This window comes from Myxocyprinus asiaticus, chromosome 10 (assembly GCF_019703515.2).
Source record: "Myxocyprinus asiaticus isolate MX2 ecotype Aquarium Trade chromosome 10, UBuf_Myxa_2, whole genome shotgun sequence".
NCBI classification, from domain to species: domain Eukaryota; kingdom Metazoa; phylum Chordata; class Actinopteri; order Cypriniformes; family Catostomidae; genus Myxocyprinus; species Myxocyprinus asiaticus.
The window spans coordinates 16,388,618-16,405,607 of record NC_059353.1 but is presented as its reverse complement, the minus strand read 5'-3'; the positions used below and the strand labels follow the sequence as shown (position 1 = coordinate 16,405,607).

The window sequence follows — 16,990 nt, the reverse complement described above, 5'->3', positions numbered from 1 at the left end:
TACTTTTTACTTAAGACTTGAATATAAGCTGACCAGAGATGTTCTTTGCAATAAACAACAGCTATGACATGTTGCTTGCTCACCTAAGCTGATCATTTAAAAATACCAAATATTGACCGATTGATCGGCAATAGATTTGTTGAACACTACACTTAAAAACTAAGTATACCCTAGACTTTTTGAAAACAGCTGAGCTACTATCACACTTCAGAAAAATGTAGACAAGTAAGGAGCAACACTACTTCGTTACTCCCCAACACATTACACAAACCATTCTGACACCATGTTATAGAAGCTCTCACTGTGAAAAGAGGTCTTTGGAGAGGTGTCTGTTATTCTGATGAAGAGCTGTGACGTCTATGCATTTACATTAGGAACAAAAGTGTCCTTATCTCTTGTTCTTCCCACCTTCTCATTTTTCAGAATGTAATTATTTGAGTCATCCTCTGAAAGATCAGTCAGTGTTTTCTTCTGCAGTGGTCAGTGCTATGAACATTCAGCTGAGCAGTCATTAGTGGCCTCAGTACTGTGCAATTACCCATGAGCCCTGCCTCCTTTTTGTGTGCAATTTATAGTGTGTGTGTCTTTCAGGGAGGGATGGGCTGTAAATTACCTGCTCTTCTAATCTGCAGTGCTGTTCTCATTTCAGAGAAAAGAGCCCAAACAATGCAGTGATTGGTCAGAGCAGGACCTCACCTCTCCATGACCAGTTTCAGTTCTTTTGGAGGGGTCAAGGATGGCCTATATTATTAGACAACAGCTGTTTGAGTCTGGTCTAAATTCTTGCCTCTCCTCAAATAATTACCTTCCTAGCAAATCAAAGAACAATGTTTAAAAATGTACGTTTTCATTATCATTACTTTCTAATCATTGTATATAGTCCATATTTTCACACATATATAAATATCATAAAGCAGTCCTGTCCACTTATAGTCATTCCAACCAGCCCTAGGGGGCTCTCTGAGTTTAAGCAAAGGTCAAATGTAGCTCTTTGTATGTGTGGTTGCAGGACAGGGCATTTTATCCTGCAGATTTAAAAATAAGGCCTTCGTTTCATAACATGAAATTTTGTTTTTTCATCTAATTTTAAAAATGTGTTTTTAAATTATAATTCCATTTTATATTAAATTCAAACTACACTGGAATGTTATTTTTTTAAAGTTTTCATTTCTCTACGATTGCTGTCAGGGTTTGTTTTTCTGTTGCTGTGATCACCTGAGCATGTCTAGTTTTCTGTCTGCATGAGCAGTGAATCACTGCATATGTGTTGTGTGTTTTTCTTTTTTTAAATCAGTGGTTGAGAAGGATCAGGTCTGTGACGGAATGCTCTCTCCTCCCCCTCTCCTATTCGTTCAGAAGCAGCTGTAATATCATCAGCGTGGGTCAGTGTTCTTCACAGTGCAATGCACTACGTCTGCATATTAGTGTCAGTGTGTCGCTCTGTGTCCTGGTGGAGGAGAGTCCTTCCTGTCCTATATGCCTGCCTACTGCAAGCCCATTGCCCATAGATAGATGCTGTCTTTAGGGCCCGCAGCATTGCCTATGCATGCAATAAATGCATACAGTGGTTTTGAAAATTTGTAAGTGATGCAATCAGTGCAAATTATTGATTTCTTTCTTTTTTGTGTCATATGAATGGCTGCTTGTGATTTGTAAACTGCTCTGCTTTAGTTCAGCATAAGATCTATAAAAAAAGAGCCCACCCCCAAGTCTAAATGATATTCTGCTACCTAGATACTGCTCTGGTCCCTCCTCCAGTGGAGGTCTAAGGAATGTTTTCACTTATTTTATTGTCCATCAGACAAAAATCATAAATCTGATCAAAAGTAATGTCATGACTCAATTTGAGGTATCATTTATGCTCGTAGTACAAATTATCTGGTTTTAAAGCCAATGAAAAATGTGACAGCACATTCTATATTAATGTGCACCAAGTGTTGCTTTGCAACCATAATAAGGCCTAAGTTACACCCCGTCAAAGTCTTTCTAGCAAGTCAGTCCACTAGCAGCCATCTTTGGAACGTTCTTGGGAAGGTATTTCCAGTCATGAAAGTGCAGCTCCTATCTGCTTGAATGGGGAAAGACCGAAATCTCAAAAATGGTTGGTCAAGATTACGTTCAAAGAACATATTTCAAATAAGCAGTGAAATCTGACAACAATGGAATCATAAATTGTGCTTCTTTACCTCAGATTACACAAACCTACATTTTTCCGGCTTCTAAAGCTAATGCACATACGCGTTCTCGAGTTGATTGACAGGCGATGTCTGTCTGTATCTAAAAGATGATTGGCTCTTTTACCTGTAAGGCGGGACTTCCTTTCTACATCCATTGGGGCGTTCCAATTTCTCTGATTCATTTTCATTAAATTGGCCCATCTCTGCTAAATGGTCTTTGGCCCCGTTCACACGTGGCCGTTTCTATTGCTGTCGCTCTAACATATTAACGTCTGGCCATATCTTTAGATAATCTGATTGCAGGTGAGACATTGCCGGTAGAACATTTGAATTTGACAGAGAATTAGTTTTCTTGTTTAAAATGCACACTGTGATGGGGAAAGTGTTTTTATATAAACTACAGCAGTGCATTAAATCATTAACAAGCTGAACAGGAAGGAATGATCAGATGAACGATCTATCAATATATGATGTCAAACTCACTCGGACTGCTGACAATTTATTTTCCACACATCATATTATTATCTCCATGTATGTGGTTACAGCCAAATCATATAGAACTTTTAAAATCGCTCACAGAAACTTCAACCTCTCCTCCGTCTTGCCTGCACTGGATGCCATTTATATCACTGGAGACAGATGACTTGAGCTCCTATTGGTAGTCGCTGCCAAAGTCATTCCTCGTTTGAATTGTTAATTTTTTTTTTCTTGACTTTCTAAAGTTGATGATCACGCCCACATTTAGTAGCCAACGGTTGCTGTTGCTCTTTTTGCCTTAAGTCGCCAGCTCTCATTGAAAATGTGTGAACAGGACTTTAGGCTAATTAAATGTAGCTCGATTACATTTATAAATCTAACTATATTACTTCATGGATGTGTTTTTGTAAACGTTCTAAATAGATGTCTTTGACAGTTGTGGCTAGTTTTGTGAAGGAGCGTCATGTTTTTTTTAGAAGCTGTGTCGACACCTGCGTTCTGTTCTGTTCGTTGCGTGAAACACTTTATAGACACCTAGCTTTTTTTTTTTAGTGCAAAAACGTGTTTGGTTTGACACTTTAGGTTCCACAATGATCTGTTGTCAAAGTTCAGTTTGTTACAGTGGTCTGCCATCTACAATATTGAGCACAGTCAGAATTATGTGAGAGGTGACTGTTCCCTCATGGCTCTGCCCTGGGTTAAATACAGGAATTGTTCATACACACATACGCTTTCCCTCTGTCAGCTTAGGGATCAAAGTCTGCGACAAAAGCATGTGACTGCAGTCTGTTTTCGCAGAAGAAGAAATGCTGAGATCTTGACATTCCACACACTCTGCTGGCCCATTCAAATGTCCAGTTGATGCATTCATTGGACTGTGCCAGCAGTTCAGGTCTCCGCAGACCTCAGAGCAATGGATTGATGTAATGCAAGCTTTACAGTCTTCTGCAGAATATACAGTACAGCACGAGTACTCCTGAAGTGACAGCAATGATGGATTATGAAAACAATGATCGATCACGTTTCAAATTCAGTGACAACTATACAGAAACGTGTTAAAGCCTTATTTTTAATTTTGAGATTGATTAAGCCATGATTTTTGGTGGTACCTTGCGATCTAAAACTGCAGAAAGATAACACTTTCAAAATCTAGTTTCAAACTAGATTTTTAAAACATTTCTAATTTCAATACCTTGGACAACTTTATTTGTCAGTGACCCTACTGTTTTATTTCTCCATTAGTCTCCAGACAAACACATCGCTCTAGAGGAAACCAAGAACTACACAACTCAGTCCCTGGCCAGCGTGGCCTACTTGATCAACACACTCGCCAACAATGTGCTCCAAATGCTTGATATCCAGGCGTCCCAGCTACGTCGCATGGAGTCCTCCATCAACCACATCTCTCAGGTAACCTAGCCACACACCACGCTCATTAATACAGTTTTACACTATGGGATCTATTTACTGAAGGGCATACAAGTTTTAAGAGTCTGCTGGGAGGTGACAGGACTAATGTTGATAAATGGAAAACGATTGTGATCGTTTTACTTGGTTAAAAAAGCTAAATTATAAAACAGACCGTTACAACTCTAAAATCTGTCTGGAGGAGCCACATTCAAATGTGTAAAAATGTACACCTGTTAATCAGTCTTTATAAATATCATCTTCAGTTAAGGAATTTTTCCAGGAAGCCTGAAAGTTTTTCTTTCGTCAAAATAATTTCTATGATCCCTATACTTTATTATTATTATTTTATCAATAATACAATACTTAAAGCTAAGCTGGTGACATGCTTAGTAATTCAAGACCAAAGTCTTGGAGATTTTTGTTTTTTTTGTTGGTAACTGCAGCAGCTCTTGACACGTGATCCTAAGCTCATATTTTATTGTTCAGGGCATTTTGTTGCCGGGTGGAAAAAAAAAATCGACACACACACCGTAAAAAATATAAAATAAAAAAAAACTTGCTGCTTTGCCGCATGTTTGTAGGAATCCATTGTTTTTATTCATATTGTTAATAGTTGCAAAAATCTGCATTTGGTGTGCAAAGGCCTTTAGGCTGTTGAACTGCATTACTTGAATGTTTTTTGTAATTTTAAATATATTTATTAATAAAACCTTTTCCAGCCACCAGAGTAGCTTGATATTGATTCTGTAAATAAGCAGCATCCCACACGGCAACACAGTCTGCTTGAAGGAGAAGAAATGTGAGCTTTAATTCAGCTGTAGTGTAACTGCATGTTCTGTTCAAACTGCTGTTAATATTTGTGCCAGCCAAAGACACAACCGAATAGGTCTGTTAGTCACGCATACTCATTTATGCTTATGATTTGTTTGTCCATGCTTTTCAGTTTCTCACTCGCTCTCTTACGGCGGGTTCACACATCCTCCGTGAGCGAGGCCGTTCACATTGGCCACGTGTCTCTTCTGCGAGAAACATCGGCACCTCTGCGCAGGAAATAAAGTTATCTATGGGATCCAATGCCAGATTTATCTTGTAATAAGGTCATAATAAGCTGAGGTTATTGCTGCCTCAAGGACGGCAGCGGGCAGTCACGTGCACTTCATCTTTATCAGAACACTTGGTTGTGATTGGTTAATGTTGTGTCTATAATGTACACCTATATGCACAGAATGGCAAAAGGTCCGGCAGTTTATTAATTATTTCCTTTAAGTTATTTTATTGAATATACTTGCATATAGACAAATAAATTGTAGTTTACTATAGATTTGGTTTGAATCATTTTGATTTGCTTGTGTCTTTTCTATAATATCTTGATTATTTTAGTGTTGTACTGCACCCAGAGCTACTGAGCTCGGCAAAAATATTGTTTTTACATTTGGCAGATGCTTTTTATCCAAAGCGATTTACAGTGCCCTTATTACAGGGACAATTACAGGGACAATCCCCCCGGAGCAACCTGGACGCAATGGTGGTGGCTGTGGGGATCGAACCAGCAACCTTCTGACCAAATAACTTCTACCAGTTAAATGCTATTAGCCCACTACGCCACCACCACACCAACGCCGAAACTATCCGCTCACTGCCACTTCTGGGACGCGTCATCTAGCGACTCATTATTGCAGTGGGAATGGTGTAATCTGTTAATATGGTCGCCAAAACAAAAACGCGCCGCTCACGGAGGATGTGTGAACCCGGCGTTACTCTTGTGGGAAAATTCCTGTCTGTGGCTACACATCTGGACTGTTACATTACAAACAGCATTGAGTTTGTACCACAGTAAACTGGACGGGGGACACATGCATGTTGTTCTATGACCTATGAAGAGGAGATTAGGGTGATTATAGCTAAAACTTTGTTTCTCAGTAATATGTTAATTTTAGGGCTGTCAATCAATTAAATATAAATCTAAACAATACATAGTAATTCAAATAATTATATAATTCAGATATTCCAATTGTAATGTATTGCATTAATGTGGCAGATGTGTAAAGCATTGATTAGAGAAGTCAATGTATTGTTTTATTCCCATATCATTGAGCAAATGCCTACAGTTGACAGCAATCCATTTAGTAACAGAGTTCATCATTCTGTCCTGTTCTCACAGGATGTGTTCGCACTAGGACTGTCTATCGAATTACATGATTTGCCGATTAAGCGCATGTATAAATATTCGCTGAGAAATCCTCTCGAATATCAATAATTCAATAATGATTAAATTATTTATATACACACTGATCAGCCACAATATTAAAACCACCTGTCAATATTGTGTAGGTCCCTCTCGTGCCGCCAAAACGGCGCCAACCCGCATCTCAAAATGGCATTCTGAGATGCTATTCTTCTCACCACAATTGTACAGAGCGGTTATCTAAGTTACCGTAGACTTTGTCCGTTTGAACCAGTCTGGCCATTCTCTGACCTCTCTCATCAACAAGGTGTTTCCATCCACAGAACCGCCGCTCATTGGATGATTTCTGTTTTTGGCACCATTCTGAATAAATTCTAGTGACAGTTGTGCGTGAAATCTCAGATCAGCAGTTACAGAAATACACAAACCAGCCCGTCTGGCACAAACAATCATCCATTCAGTTATCTAATCAGCCAGTCGTGTGGCTGCAGTGCATAAAATCATGCATATACAGGTCAGGAGCTTCAGTAAATGTTCATATCAACCATCAAAATGGGGGGAAAAGGGGCCTGGGTAGCTCAGTGGTAAAAGTGGCTCAGTGGCTACCACCCCTGGAGTTCGCTAGTTCAAATCCCAGGGCATGCTGAGTGACTCCAGCCAGGTCTCCTAAGCAACCAAATTGGCCCGGTTGCTAGGGAGGGTAGATTCACATGGGGTAACCTCCTTGTGGTCGCCATAATGTGGTTCGTTCTCAGTGGGGCGCATGGTGAGTTGAGCGTGGATGGCGTGAAGCCTCCACACACGCTGTCTCCGTGGCAATGTGCTCAACAAGCCATGTGATAAGATGCACAGGTTAATGGTCTCGGACGTGGAGGCAGCTGGGATTCATCCTCCGCCACCCAGATTGAGGTGAATCACAACGTTACCACGAGGACTTAAAAGCACATTGGGAATTGGGCATTCCAAATTGGGAGAAAAAGGGGGAAAAATCAACAATAAAATTAAGAAAGGGGGTGGGGGGGTTTGATCTCAGTGATCTGGAGCGTGGCATGATTGTTGGTGCCAGATGGGCTGGTTTGAGCTTCAATATATCCACATAATTTAGTGTTCTTTGGCTTCATAACCTCACCCTTTTTCCTCCAGACTTAATGATGTTTATTACGGCCAAACAGTTCAATATTTGATTCATCAGACCAGAGGACATTTCTCCAAAAAGTAAGATCTTTGTCCCCATGTGCACTTGCAAACTGTAGTCTGGCTTTATGCTGGTTTTGGAGCAGTGGCTTCTTCCTTGGTGAGCAGCCTTTCAGGTTATGTCGATATAGGACTCATTTTACTGTGGATATAGATACTTCCTGTTTCCTCCATCTTCACAAGGTCCTTTGCTGTTGTTCTGGGATTGATTTGCACTTTTCGCATCAAACTACGTTCATCTCTAGGAGACAGAATGCGTTTCCTTCCTGAGCGATATAATGGCTGCATGGTCCCATGGTGTTTATACTTGCATACTATTGTTTGTACAGATGAACATGGTACCTTCAGGCGTTTGGAAATTGCTCCCATGGATGAACCAAATTTTTGGAGGTCCACAATTTATTTTGAGGTCTTAACTGATTTATTTTGATTTTCCCATGATGTCAAGCAAAGAGGCACTGAGTTTGAACGTATGCCTTAAAATACATCCACAGGTACACCTCCAATTGATTCCAGTTAGCCAATTAAACTGTCAGAAGCTAATTGCCTAAAGGCTTGATATTTTCTGGAATTTTCCAAGCTGCTTAAAGGCACCATTAACTTAGTGTATGTGAACTTCTGACCCACTGGAATTGTGATGTAGTCAATTTAAAGTGAAACAGACTCTCTGTAAACAATTGTTGGAAAAATTACTCGCATCATGCACAAAGCAGATGTCCTAAACGACTTGCCGAAACTATAGTTTGCGAATATGAAATCTGTGGAGTGGTTAAATTAGGTTTAATGACTTCAACCTAAGTGTATGTAAACTTATGACAAATTTTATTAATAACTAATATGTGTATTTATATGAAAAATAATTCAATTATTAAAATGCATTTCATTATTGTGGCAGATGAGAAAATAATTGATATTAGATATTAAGAAAAGAAGAAAGATATTATTGAAAAATTTCCTGTGATATCTCCATGTCTAATAGCACTAGTCAGCAAACAAAAATGTGTCTGCAGGCTCTGACACTCTGCCTGTCAATCATTTTTCACGTTCTCATAGCTGCAGCGAGTTGAGCCATTTTTATGCCACGTTGCTCATTACAGTTGTTAGTTGATGGCGCCTTTTGCTGCTATTGTTTCTGACAACTATTTTTGCTCTATGTCGGTCTTAATAAAGCTCATTTGGTATCTTTGGAGTGTAGAATTTTGTAAAGGGGGTCGTGGCTAATCCAGTGGCTCAGCTTGTGGAAATTGTAGATTCGAGATTTATTTTAAGGGCCTTTTTTTAAAGACACGTCAATATACACCTACATCAAACAGAGGCTTTTGGAGTGTCTCACTTTGGTTGCGTTGCATCATAAACATACCATTTTTAGGTTGTTGTGTCAAGTTAAATGTAGTTTGAAACTTAGAAAAACACATCTTAGATCTGTGTTCGGATTTGCGTTCCATAAAGCTGTGTTTGAAAGCAAGGTGTTCTCATCTTGGGTTGTCTGCTTTCGGTGAGTGTGGTATGTTGTTTTCTGTATAAGCTGTGCATTGCCTATACAGCTGAATGCTATATGAAAACTGTTTATTTTTGCAATTTCGTTTGGTGGTGCTAGTACTGTAGGAATAACACACTTCAGCTTTAAATTTTATATTGCCAGCAAAATCATTGCAAATAATTTGTGAATATTTAAAACAGGCCTACTGCTCAGCCCTAAATCTACTTCTGTTGACCAGATCCACAGGTTACTCTAATTTGAATGTGACTGCTAATCGTTTGCGTACAGTCGAATGCTCAGCCTTTCAAAAGTATACTTCATTTAAAGGATTAGTTCACCCAAAAATGAAAATTCTCATGATTGACTCATCTTTAAGCCATCCCAGATGTGTATGTCTTTCCTCCTTCAGCAGAACTGAAATGAAGATTTTTATAGGCATATTTCAGCTCTGTATGCCCATACAATACAAGTGAATGAGTGCCACAAGACTGCTGGCTGTTTGACTGTCCAAAAGGCATATTTAGGCAGCAGTAATCCACACTACTTCAGTCAATCAATTAATGTCTTCTGAAGCAAATCGATAGGTTTGTGTAAAAAAAATAATTAGATAATTAAAACTTTATTTAAAAATGCTTCCTGATAGCAGTGGATGCATTACGGAGCTGTTGCGTGACATAAGCATGATGGCGCGTTCATGTGAGAAGTTAGAAGCGCACGCTTTGTTTACAGCGGGAACGAACGTCACGCATGTTAGGTCATTTCAAACAGTGCAAGCCGGAAGTAGCGATTAAAAGTTAAAAACTTTTTAATTATCGATTTTTGGTTTTTACACAGACCTAACGATTTTGCTTCAGAAGACATTAATTGATCAACTGGAGTCATGTGGATTACTTTTATGCTGCCTGAATATGCCTTTTGGACGTCAGACAGCCAGCAGCCTGATGGCACCCATTCACATGCATTGTATGGGCATACAGAGATGAAATGTGCTTTAAAAATCTTCATGATTAACTAATTCTCAAATGCACAGGCTCGCTACAACTGCTATAAGATACTGGAGTATTTCTTTACAGGAGTTTAGACCCATATAAATTCCTTCAGACTCGTTATACTAATGCAGATATCACCTGACCTGTTCACATACTGTTGTTGTTTGCACCACCTTCTCCTGTTGTTTACTGGCTATTACATCTAGCGCTTTTTTGTGAAAGCAATGGCTCAACTGTGATGAACGTGTCCTTTTACTCAGACTAGTGTTTGCGTCTAACCGCAGTATACTTGGGCTTAGGAGGAAGCTTTCCAAAAATTTAACTTTATGCTCTTTTACTTTGTTTCCTTTTTTTTTTTGCCACTTTCTCCTTCCATCTCTTCCTGTTTTCTCTCTTCTGTCCACTGCAGTCGTCTGTTGTTTCACCTCAGCTGTTTAAATTGCTGTTGCGTTCGAATCTATTTACCAAATCACTGTCACTTAATGCTGAAAATAATTTAGATGTGTTTGTGATGCAGCAGCAGAGGTTTATCCCCCTCCTCCTGTTTTTCCTTTTAAATTTTTAATTTAACAGCTGTCAACAGCATGTGCTGTAAAGACATTAAACACTAGCACAGAATCTCTTGCAGTAATCGGTCCTGCTCTCCTTGTGAAATGCTTTTGACATGATCCTCTCCGAAATTGCCATGTGAAATTAAACTGAACTCAGCCGATAGGGATTTACAGGCTCACAGCTTTGCTCTCTTGCTCTCATGTTCACATACTGAGTTTTGTGTGGCCTGCTTCCTCAAATATGAAGTTTAAAGGGGCCATACTTTTTTTTTTTTTTTCACTTTTTTCCTTAAGTCCATTATGTTGGTCAAGGGTTCTTTTGACCCAAAAACACATTTTCCACCCTCTTTGACCTTTACACAGTGTCCTAACAAGGCAAAGTTTCCAGCATCAGCTAATTTGTCATGTCGGGCAGCAGTTTCGTGATCAAAATGGACAGACGATCACAGTATTGAGGAGCAGGCTTTTGGACTAATGGGATTTCACTGTGGGTGGCGCTACCCAGTGCAACTCCCTTAACTGTGTTAAAATCACTGGTTAAAATTGTCTGTTCTTTTTCAATGAATTGGTCAAACAGGTTCAAAAGTCTGTGACGAATCGATCTGAATTAAAGTGTTTACTTGGATAAAGATTAGAAAACTTATGGATGGAAAGTCATGGAAACTTGGAATTGTGAATAATATGGAAATTGGTCAAATGTGGAAACCCTGTAAAGGTTTTTTTTTTGTTTCTTCTACTCCTCAAATCCAGACAGTGGACATCCATAAAGAAAAGGTGGCAAGGCGGGAGATCGGTATCCTCACAACCAATAAGAATACCTTCCGCACCCATAAAATCATTGCTCCAGCCAATTCCGAGAGGCCGGTGCGGTACATTCGCAAATCTATCGACTACAGTGTCATGGATGATATCGGCCATGGTGTGAAGGTAGGACACGGGCTTCTCATAATCTTTGGCACTGCTATTTTGAGACTGTACACAGAGGCTTTGCATTTTGGAAAAAATTTTTTTCAAAATAACACTGGTGTTTTGCTTTTAACTAACATGTCCTTATGTGATGTGGGTTTTCTATGTCTCTAAAATCTGTCACTAACTTCTCTGTGCTTCCTCCTCACCTTGTTTTCTGCTTCGTTCTTGGTATAAGTGGTTGCTTAGATTTAAGGTAAGGGCTTTTACAGCTGTCTCATGATCAGGTGAGATGAATGGAAAAAGAATAAGGTATGATTCCTTTGTTATGACCTAAATATACTGCTTGACAATATTGATCATTGGTATTTGATTCATTATGAGTTTATATTTTTGTACTGACATTTTACTAAAAAGAAAATACTAGCCAATGTAAATTGGGAAACATTGTTATTGGTGGACGTAAAGATTGGTGTTTTTATATCAATGCATTTAAAGGGTCATGTCAAATGTGCCCAATTGAAGTCAGATTTTTGTTTGACCATGTTCCACCCTCTCTTTGACGCTTCGAATTCAACCGATAATTTTTTGCTGATGCGCATTTAAGAAAGACACCCTTAGCATGTTCTGTGCTCTGGTCATTACACAATGGATTTAAGTTTGCTTGCATATCTAATTTAGTTTTTAATTACTCATCCATCAGTAACAGCCTTTTTGCAAATCCTGCATTACATTGTGACAGATTCAAAAAACAATTCATGTTGAAATGTCACAATAAGATCACAATGAAATGATCCGGTATCTGGTAAAAAAAAAAATAAATAAATAAAAGAAAAGAGCTTTAGCAACTCCATTCTAACATCTAACAAGAATATTTAGTGAGGCTTGTGCTACACATTACTTTTAGTTCTTCAGGTGTTTAGGAATAAAAGCCTCTATCCTGCTTTCTCCTTATTTGCCTCATATTTGTGTATTAACACACATCGGAAGGCTGCAGAAGTTCAGATCGGGTCCTTTTTGCAGCTTAGTTTCAATGAATGGATTTTTTTTTTTTTTTTTTTACTGCAGAGGAAGCTTTGAGTTCTGTTTTCACTGTATGTGAAGCTCTTGTCTCAAAAGATCAATAAAAATGTTATCCTTTAAGATAAATCAAGCAAGGAATATACAGTATATTTACATTTTGATTTAGCAAATTTTGCAAGTCAACAATTTGGAACAGCCATTTGGAAATCATTCCTGTTTCTTCTTTCATTCTTATCATATTGCATTTGTATTTTATCATTGCTGCATATTGCTAAAAAATGTGTGTGCATGCATGCTTGTTCTGTTTGTGTTTAAGCTTGGCTTTATGTTGTCTGTCAACAGGTCTCTCTGTGTGTGTGTCTCTCGCTCTTCCTCTCTGTGGCTGTAAATTCAGAAGGCTTTGTCAAGCCTTTGTCAACTTTGGTGCTTTTTTTTTTTTTTCTATGAAATCAATACACTATTGCTTTTAGAGCTGTTGAGTTGTTGTCATTCTCACAGGTCAGTAACCATAACGTGAAAATGGGCGGCCTTCCTCGTACCACACCTCCCACACAGAAACCACCCAGCCCCCCAATGCCAGGCAAGGGCACCGTAGGGTATGTATATGAATGAAGCCTTGTATCATTAAGGGGTCAAGACCGAGAGAAACTGAGATTTTGGCTAAAATCGTCCACTGAATGTTTTGTTTATTAGTGTTTGTACTCAAATTTCCAAAATCCTTCAATGTACTGCAGACATGGTATTAATATTTTTTTGTAGATAAGTGAATGGAACAGCTTAATATACATTACCAACCAAACATTAGGACACACCAGCTCCTTTTTGTTTTTCCATACTTTAGAAAAGTAGAGTCATCAAAACTCTAAAATACCACATGGAAGTATTAGTTACATAGTGACCAAAAATACATTTTAATCAAAAATATTTTATATTGGCCGTCCTTTTTCTAGATTATTTGTGTTTTGTTTTTTGTACACCTTTTTTTTGCACACTTAACATTCTTTCAGTCAACTTTATTAGATTTCATGTGGTATGCTTTTTCAACAGTACTGGAGTTCTTGAGTATGCTGTAGAGTTATTAACTGCTTTTCCTTCATTATACGATCCAACTCTTCCATTTCAAAAACACATTTTTATTGAAATGTCAGAACAAGGTTTCCATTTCCTAGTTAAACCCTGTTTTTCAGTCTAGGACATACACACAGTGTAATGTGACGTGTCTGTGGTTGAGTTTAGGGGCACATGAGCGGGTCATGTTTTTAGTCCTCCAAGGACAATACAGATACAGTTCCACACTATCCTTCACACATGCATAAGTTACCTTTTATGCCATTGAAGAGACTGATTTACATTTTGGGGTCAGAAACAATGCATGTTAAATGTGCTTTGGCATTTAAAATTGGGAGAAAAATTATGGAACACATCAGATAAGCTCAGTCTCAAAGCATTTACTCAAAAGTCTTAAATATGCCCATTATTGAGTAAGCAAGAGCTCTGTTTATGAGGACAGAGTGTGTGTCCTTCCCTGTTTACTGAACACTTGCTGGGCAGTTTGGCTCTCTTCTGGTTTCCTGTGTCCCCCTGTATTGGCTGGTCATTGCAGGCCAGATTGTGTGCCGCTTTAGAGGACTGGTCAGCAGCATGACTATAGTTCATTCACTCATTAAACGCCCCGAGTGTGTATTCAATGACAAATTGTTAGTCTGTGTGTATATTTGTTAATCTTACAAAACCTGTCAAGAACATGTCTGGGTAATATTTTGTCTCAAAATAAAAAAAAAAAAAGTAATTGGAATTATGAACATGCTCAAAAGTTAAATGACCAGATGCATTTCAGTAATGAGAATTTGGGGGAAATGTGCTTAAATGCCATGAAAGCAAAGCCACTTTGCTCAAAAATCTTACTGTTCCTAAAATACTTAATTTTTTATGCAGAATCTTTATTTGTATTGTATCCTTTTGATTTTGGGGGAAAATGACCTAGTCATGTTTTCGTGTCTACTTGTTAGTGTCTTCTCTGTGAGGATGTCTGCTGTTCTCTTTTTCTGTTTTTTGTTTGTTTTATTTCAAATATTTGTTTATGGCTGAGCCATAACACCATAATCATTGAAGGGGTCACCATTTTACAATAGTGGTTGACCAATATGTTTAAAAAATATATTATATTATAAAGTTTGGTTCCCCTAAATCCTGAATATGTGGTTACATCCTTTTGTTTATGGCATACCTGAGAAGCACAGCTTTATAGTAAAGCTAAAGTGTCTAATGTGTCGTTCAGGAGAAGGAAGTCAAGCTTGAGTATTTAAGTTTCTTTTTCAGTTTGACTCTTCAGGTCAAAACATTTTTTTTACTTTAAATTGAAGAGACTTTTTTTAGTTGATTTAAATGATTAATTGGGATGCACCGATGTATTGGCTGATATAAAGCTATACATTTGTAATGTTCTATCATATACGGTACATACACGTAAAATGTTCTGTTCTGAACTACAAAAACAGGAGTGCAAAAATGTTTTAAAAGTACATAACATGAGAATTTTATCATTTTAGAAGATTATGAATTTTATTTTATTTTTTCTTGTAAAATACTGAAAGTTTTCCCAAGGTTGTTAAACTGCTGTTACTCCTGACAGGAGGCACTCCCCCTACAGAACACTTGAACCTGTGCGTCCTCCTGTGGTACCTAATGACTATGTCCAAAGCCCCACGCGCAATATGGTGCCCATGCAGCTGCAAAGTCCTGTGCGCACTGCGTCGGTTAATCAGAGGAATCGTACTTACAGGTACAGTTACCCACATCCTCTCCTCTCTGTCAGAGCAGAGCTCATCCCTCATCTCATTCTGCTCTCCCATGTGCCTGTATCTCCTCTGCATTACACTGACTTCAAAAGCAATCGAAGCCTCGTCTTTAGCCATTTAAATATTGATTAGTTGGTTTAACTTAAACTATTTGCAGTTATACTATCACAGAGCTCATTCACACCCAGACTGGTTTCTCTATGGCACTTCTAAAACAAGCGTCACTGATTGCCTACACAATTGCATAATCTGTAACCTTGGCAACCAGTTGCAGGTGACGTTAGCAATGATAAACAGATCTTCAGTTATTGAGGATGGTGACAGCTGAAGATTCTCTCAGATGACTACCAGTTGAGCTACAGGAACAGTCTTTAATATGCTCTGCATGAAGAAACACAGAGCCTGACTGAAAACACTAAAGACAGCTTGTCAGTTTTTCACCCTCCGCAGTGAATGTGTGCAGAAATCTTCCCACATGCTCCTTTTTGTCAGTTACCATGGGATCAGAAAAAGAGCATTTGGTGATGTATTCCCCAGCCCTCCTCTATCTGTCTGTCAGTTGGAAATGTTCTTGAACATCTTTCACAAAAATGCTAATGGTTGTGCCCTCAAATTCAGATTTAAATATACTCTATTTATTTTTTTATTAAATTTGAGAACACTGCATGCTTCTATCACCAGACATGTTTTGATAAACATTTTCAGTTTAGTTTTAGTTGTGCATTTAGTGTGACCCAGTGATATCTTCATGAGATTCACCAAAAAAAAGGTTCTGAATTAGTATGAATTTTGGCATTCATAAATGAGACCTTTTATTACAATATAAAGAGATTGGGTAGTCAAGTCTGTTTAGATTTTGAATATGCACTGCACAGCCCTTGATACTTTAGATTTAAAAGAGGTTGACCATTTTCTTACAATCTTCTCCAGTGTGTGTGTTTTTTTTCTGCTCTCTCAGCCTCTCAAGCTCATGCTCTCATGCAGTCTGTGCTCCGTGTGGAGTTTCACCCACTCTCTATGAAGCTATGCAAGATTTCTTTTTTCAGTGGCTGATCCAATATCTAGATGGATGGATGGAGAGATACTGTAGATGGAAAGATAGAGATACAGTATATAGAGACAGACATACAGACAGATATAGATTTTTGAAGATTATAGGTGGATAGTTGGAGTTATTTTGCTTTTTTATATTTTTTTTTATTACCTTTTAATGTCTTATTTTCCCCCTCATTTCATTTTATTTCATTATTTAATTCACCCTACATATTTTCTGTTTTTGTACTGTAAGTACTCCATATGCTTTGGCAAGGTTGTAAATGCTGAGAATCATGCCAGTAAAGCTTTTTTGATTCTGACTTTGATATGGAGAAGTAGATGTAGATTTGTTAGAGAGAAAAAGCGATTGGATATAGATACATATTTTGTCTGTAGATTTGGGAGCTAACATAAGGTGGAACTACTACTGTTAATCAGCAAAATATGCCAAAAAAACATTGTTTTTGGCATATTTATTGGTCAGTCAGTTGGTCTGGCTGATTTATTGGTGTAAAACTACACACAAAGTAATGTTTTCTTTTAGTATTTCTCTCTTCAGTAGTTGTTTAAGTGCTGTAGGAAATTAGCGACTTTGTGGCAAGGTATATTTACAACTGCCAGCATTCATCACCAATAATATGTAAGAATTGTATAATGGAACGTTAAATGTAATGGGCAGATTTAAACATGCTCACATTTATCCACCAATAATATGCTGAAGTTATATGTAAATTAGTTTAAGAATCTTAGCCACGTTCGACCACC

General features: G+C 38.2%; 1 protein-coding gene across 16 annotated transcripts in view; it reads left to right on the top strand.

Annotated features, from left to right (window-relative positions):
- The window catches only part of abi2a (abl-interactor 2a), a 59,430-nt gene that overhangs the window by 26,153 nt on the left and 16,287 nt on the right, over positions 1-16,990 (top strand). For 6 of the 16 annotated variants that reach the window (XM_051709257.1, XM_051709254.1, XM_051709248.1 and 3 more), the window contains exons 2-5: positions 3,897-4,064; positions 11,214-11,390; positions 12,891-12,988; positions 15,025-15,174. In XM_051709257.1, coding sequence (XP_051565217.1) covers positions 3,897-4,064; positions 11,214-11,390; positions 12,891-12,988; positions 15,025-15,174 — 593 coding nt within the window. Of the gene's footprint in view, positions 1-3,896; positions 4,065-11,213; positions 11,391-11,607; positions 11,626-12,890; positions 12,989-15,024; positions 15,175-16,990 lie in introns of all 16 variants that reach the window. The other 10 variants (XM_051709246.1, XM_051709252.1, XM_051709249.1 and 7 more) reach the window with 3 other exon arrangements.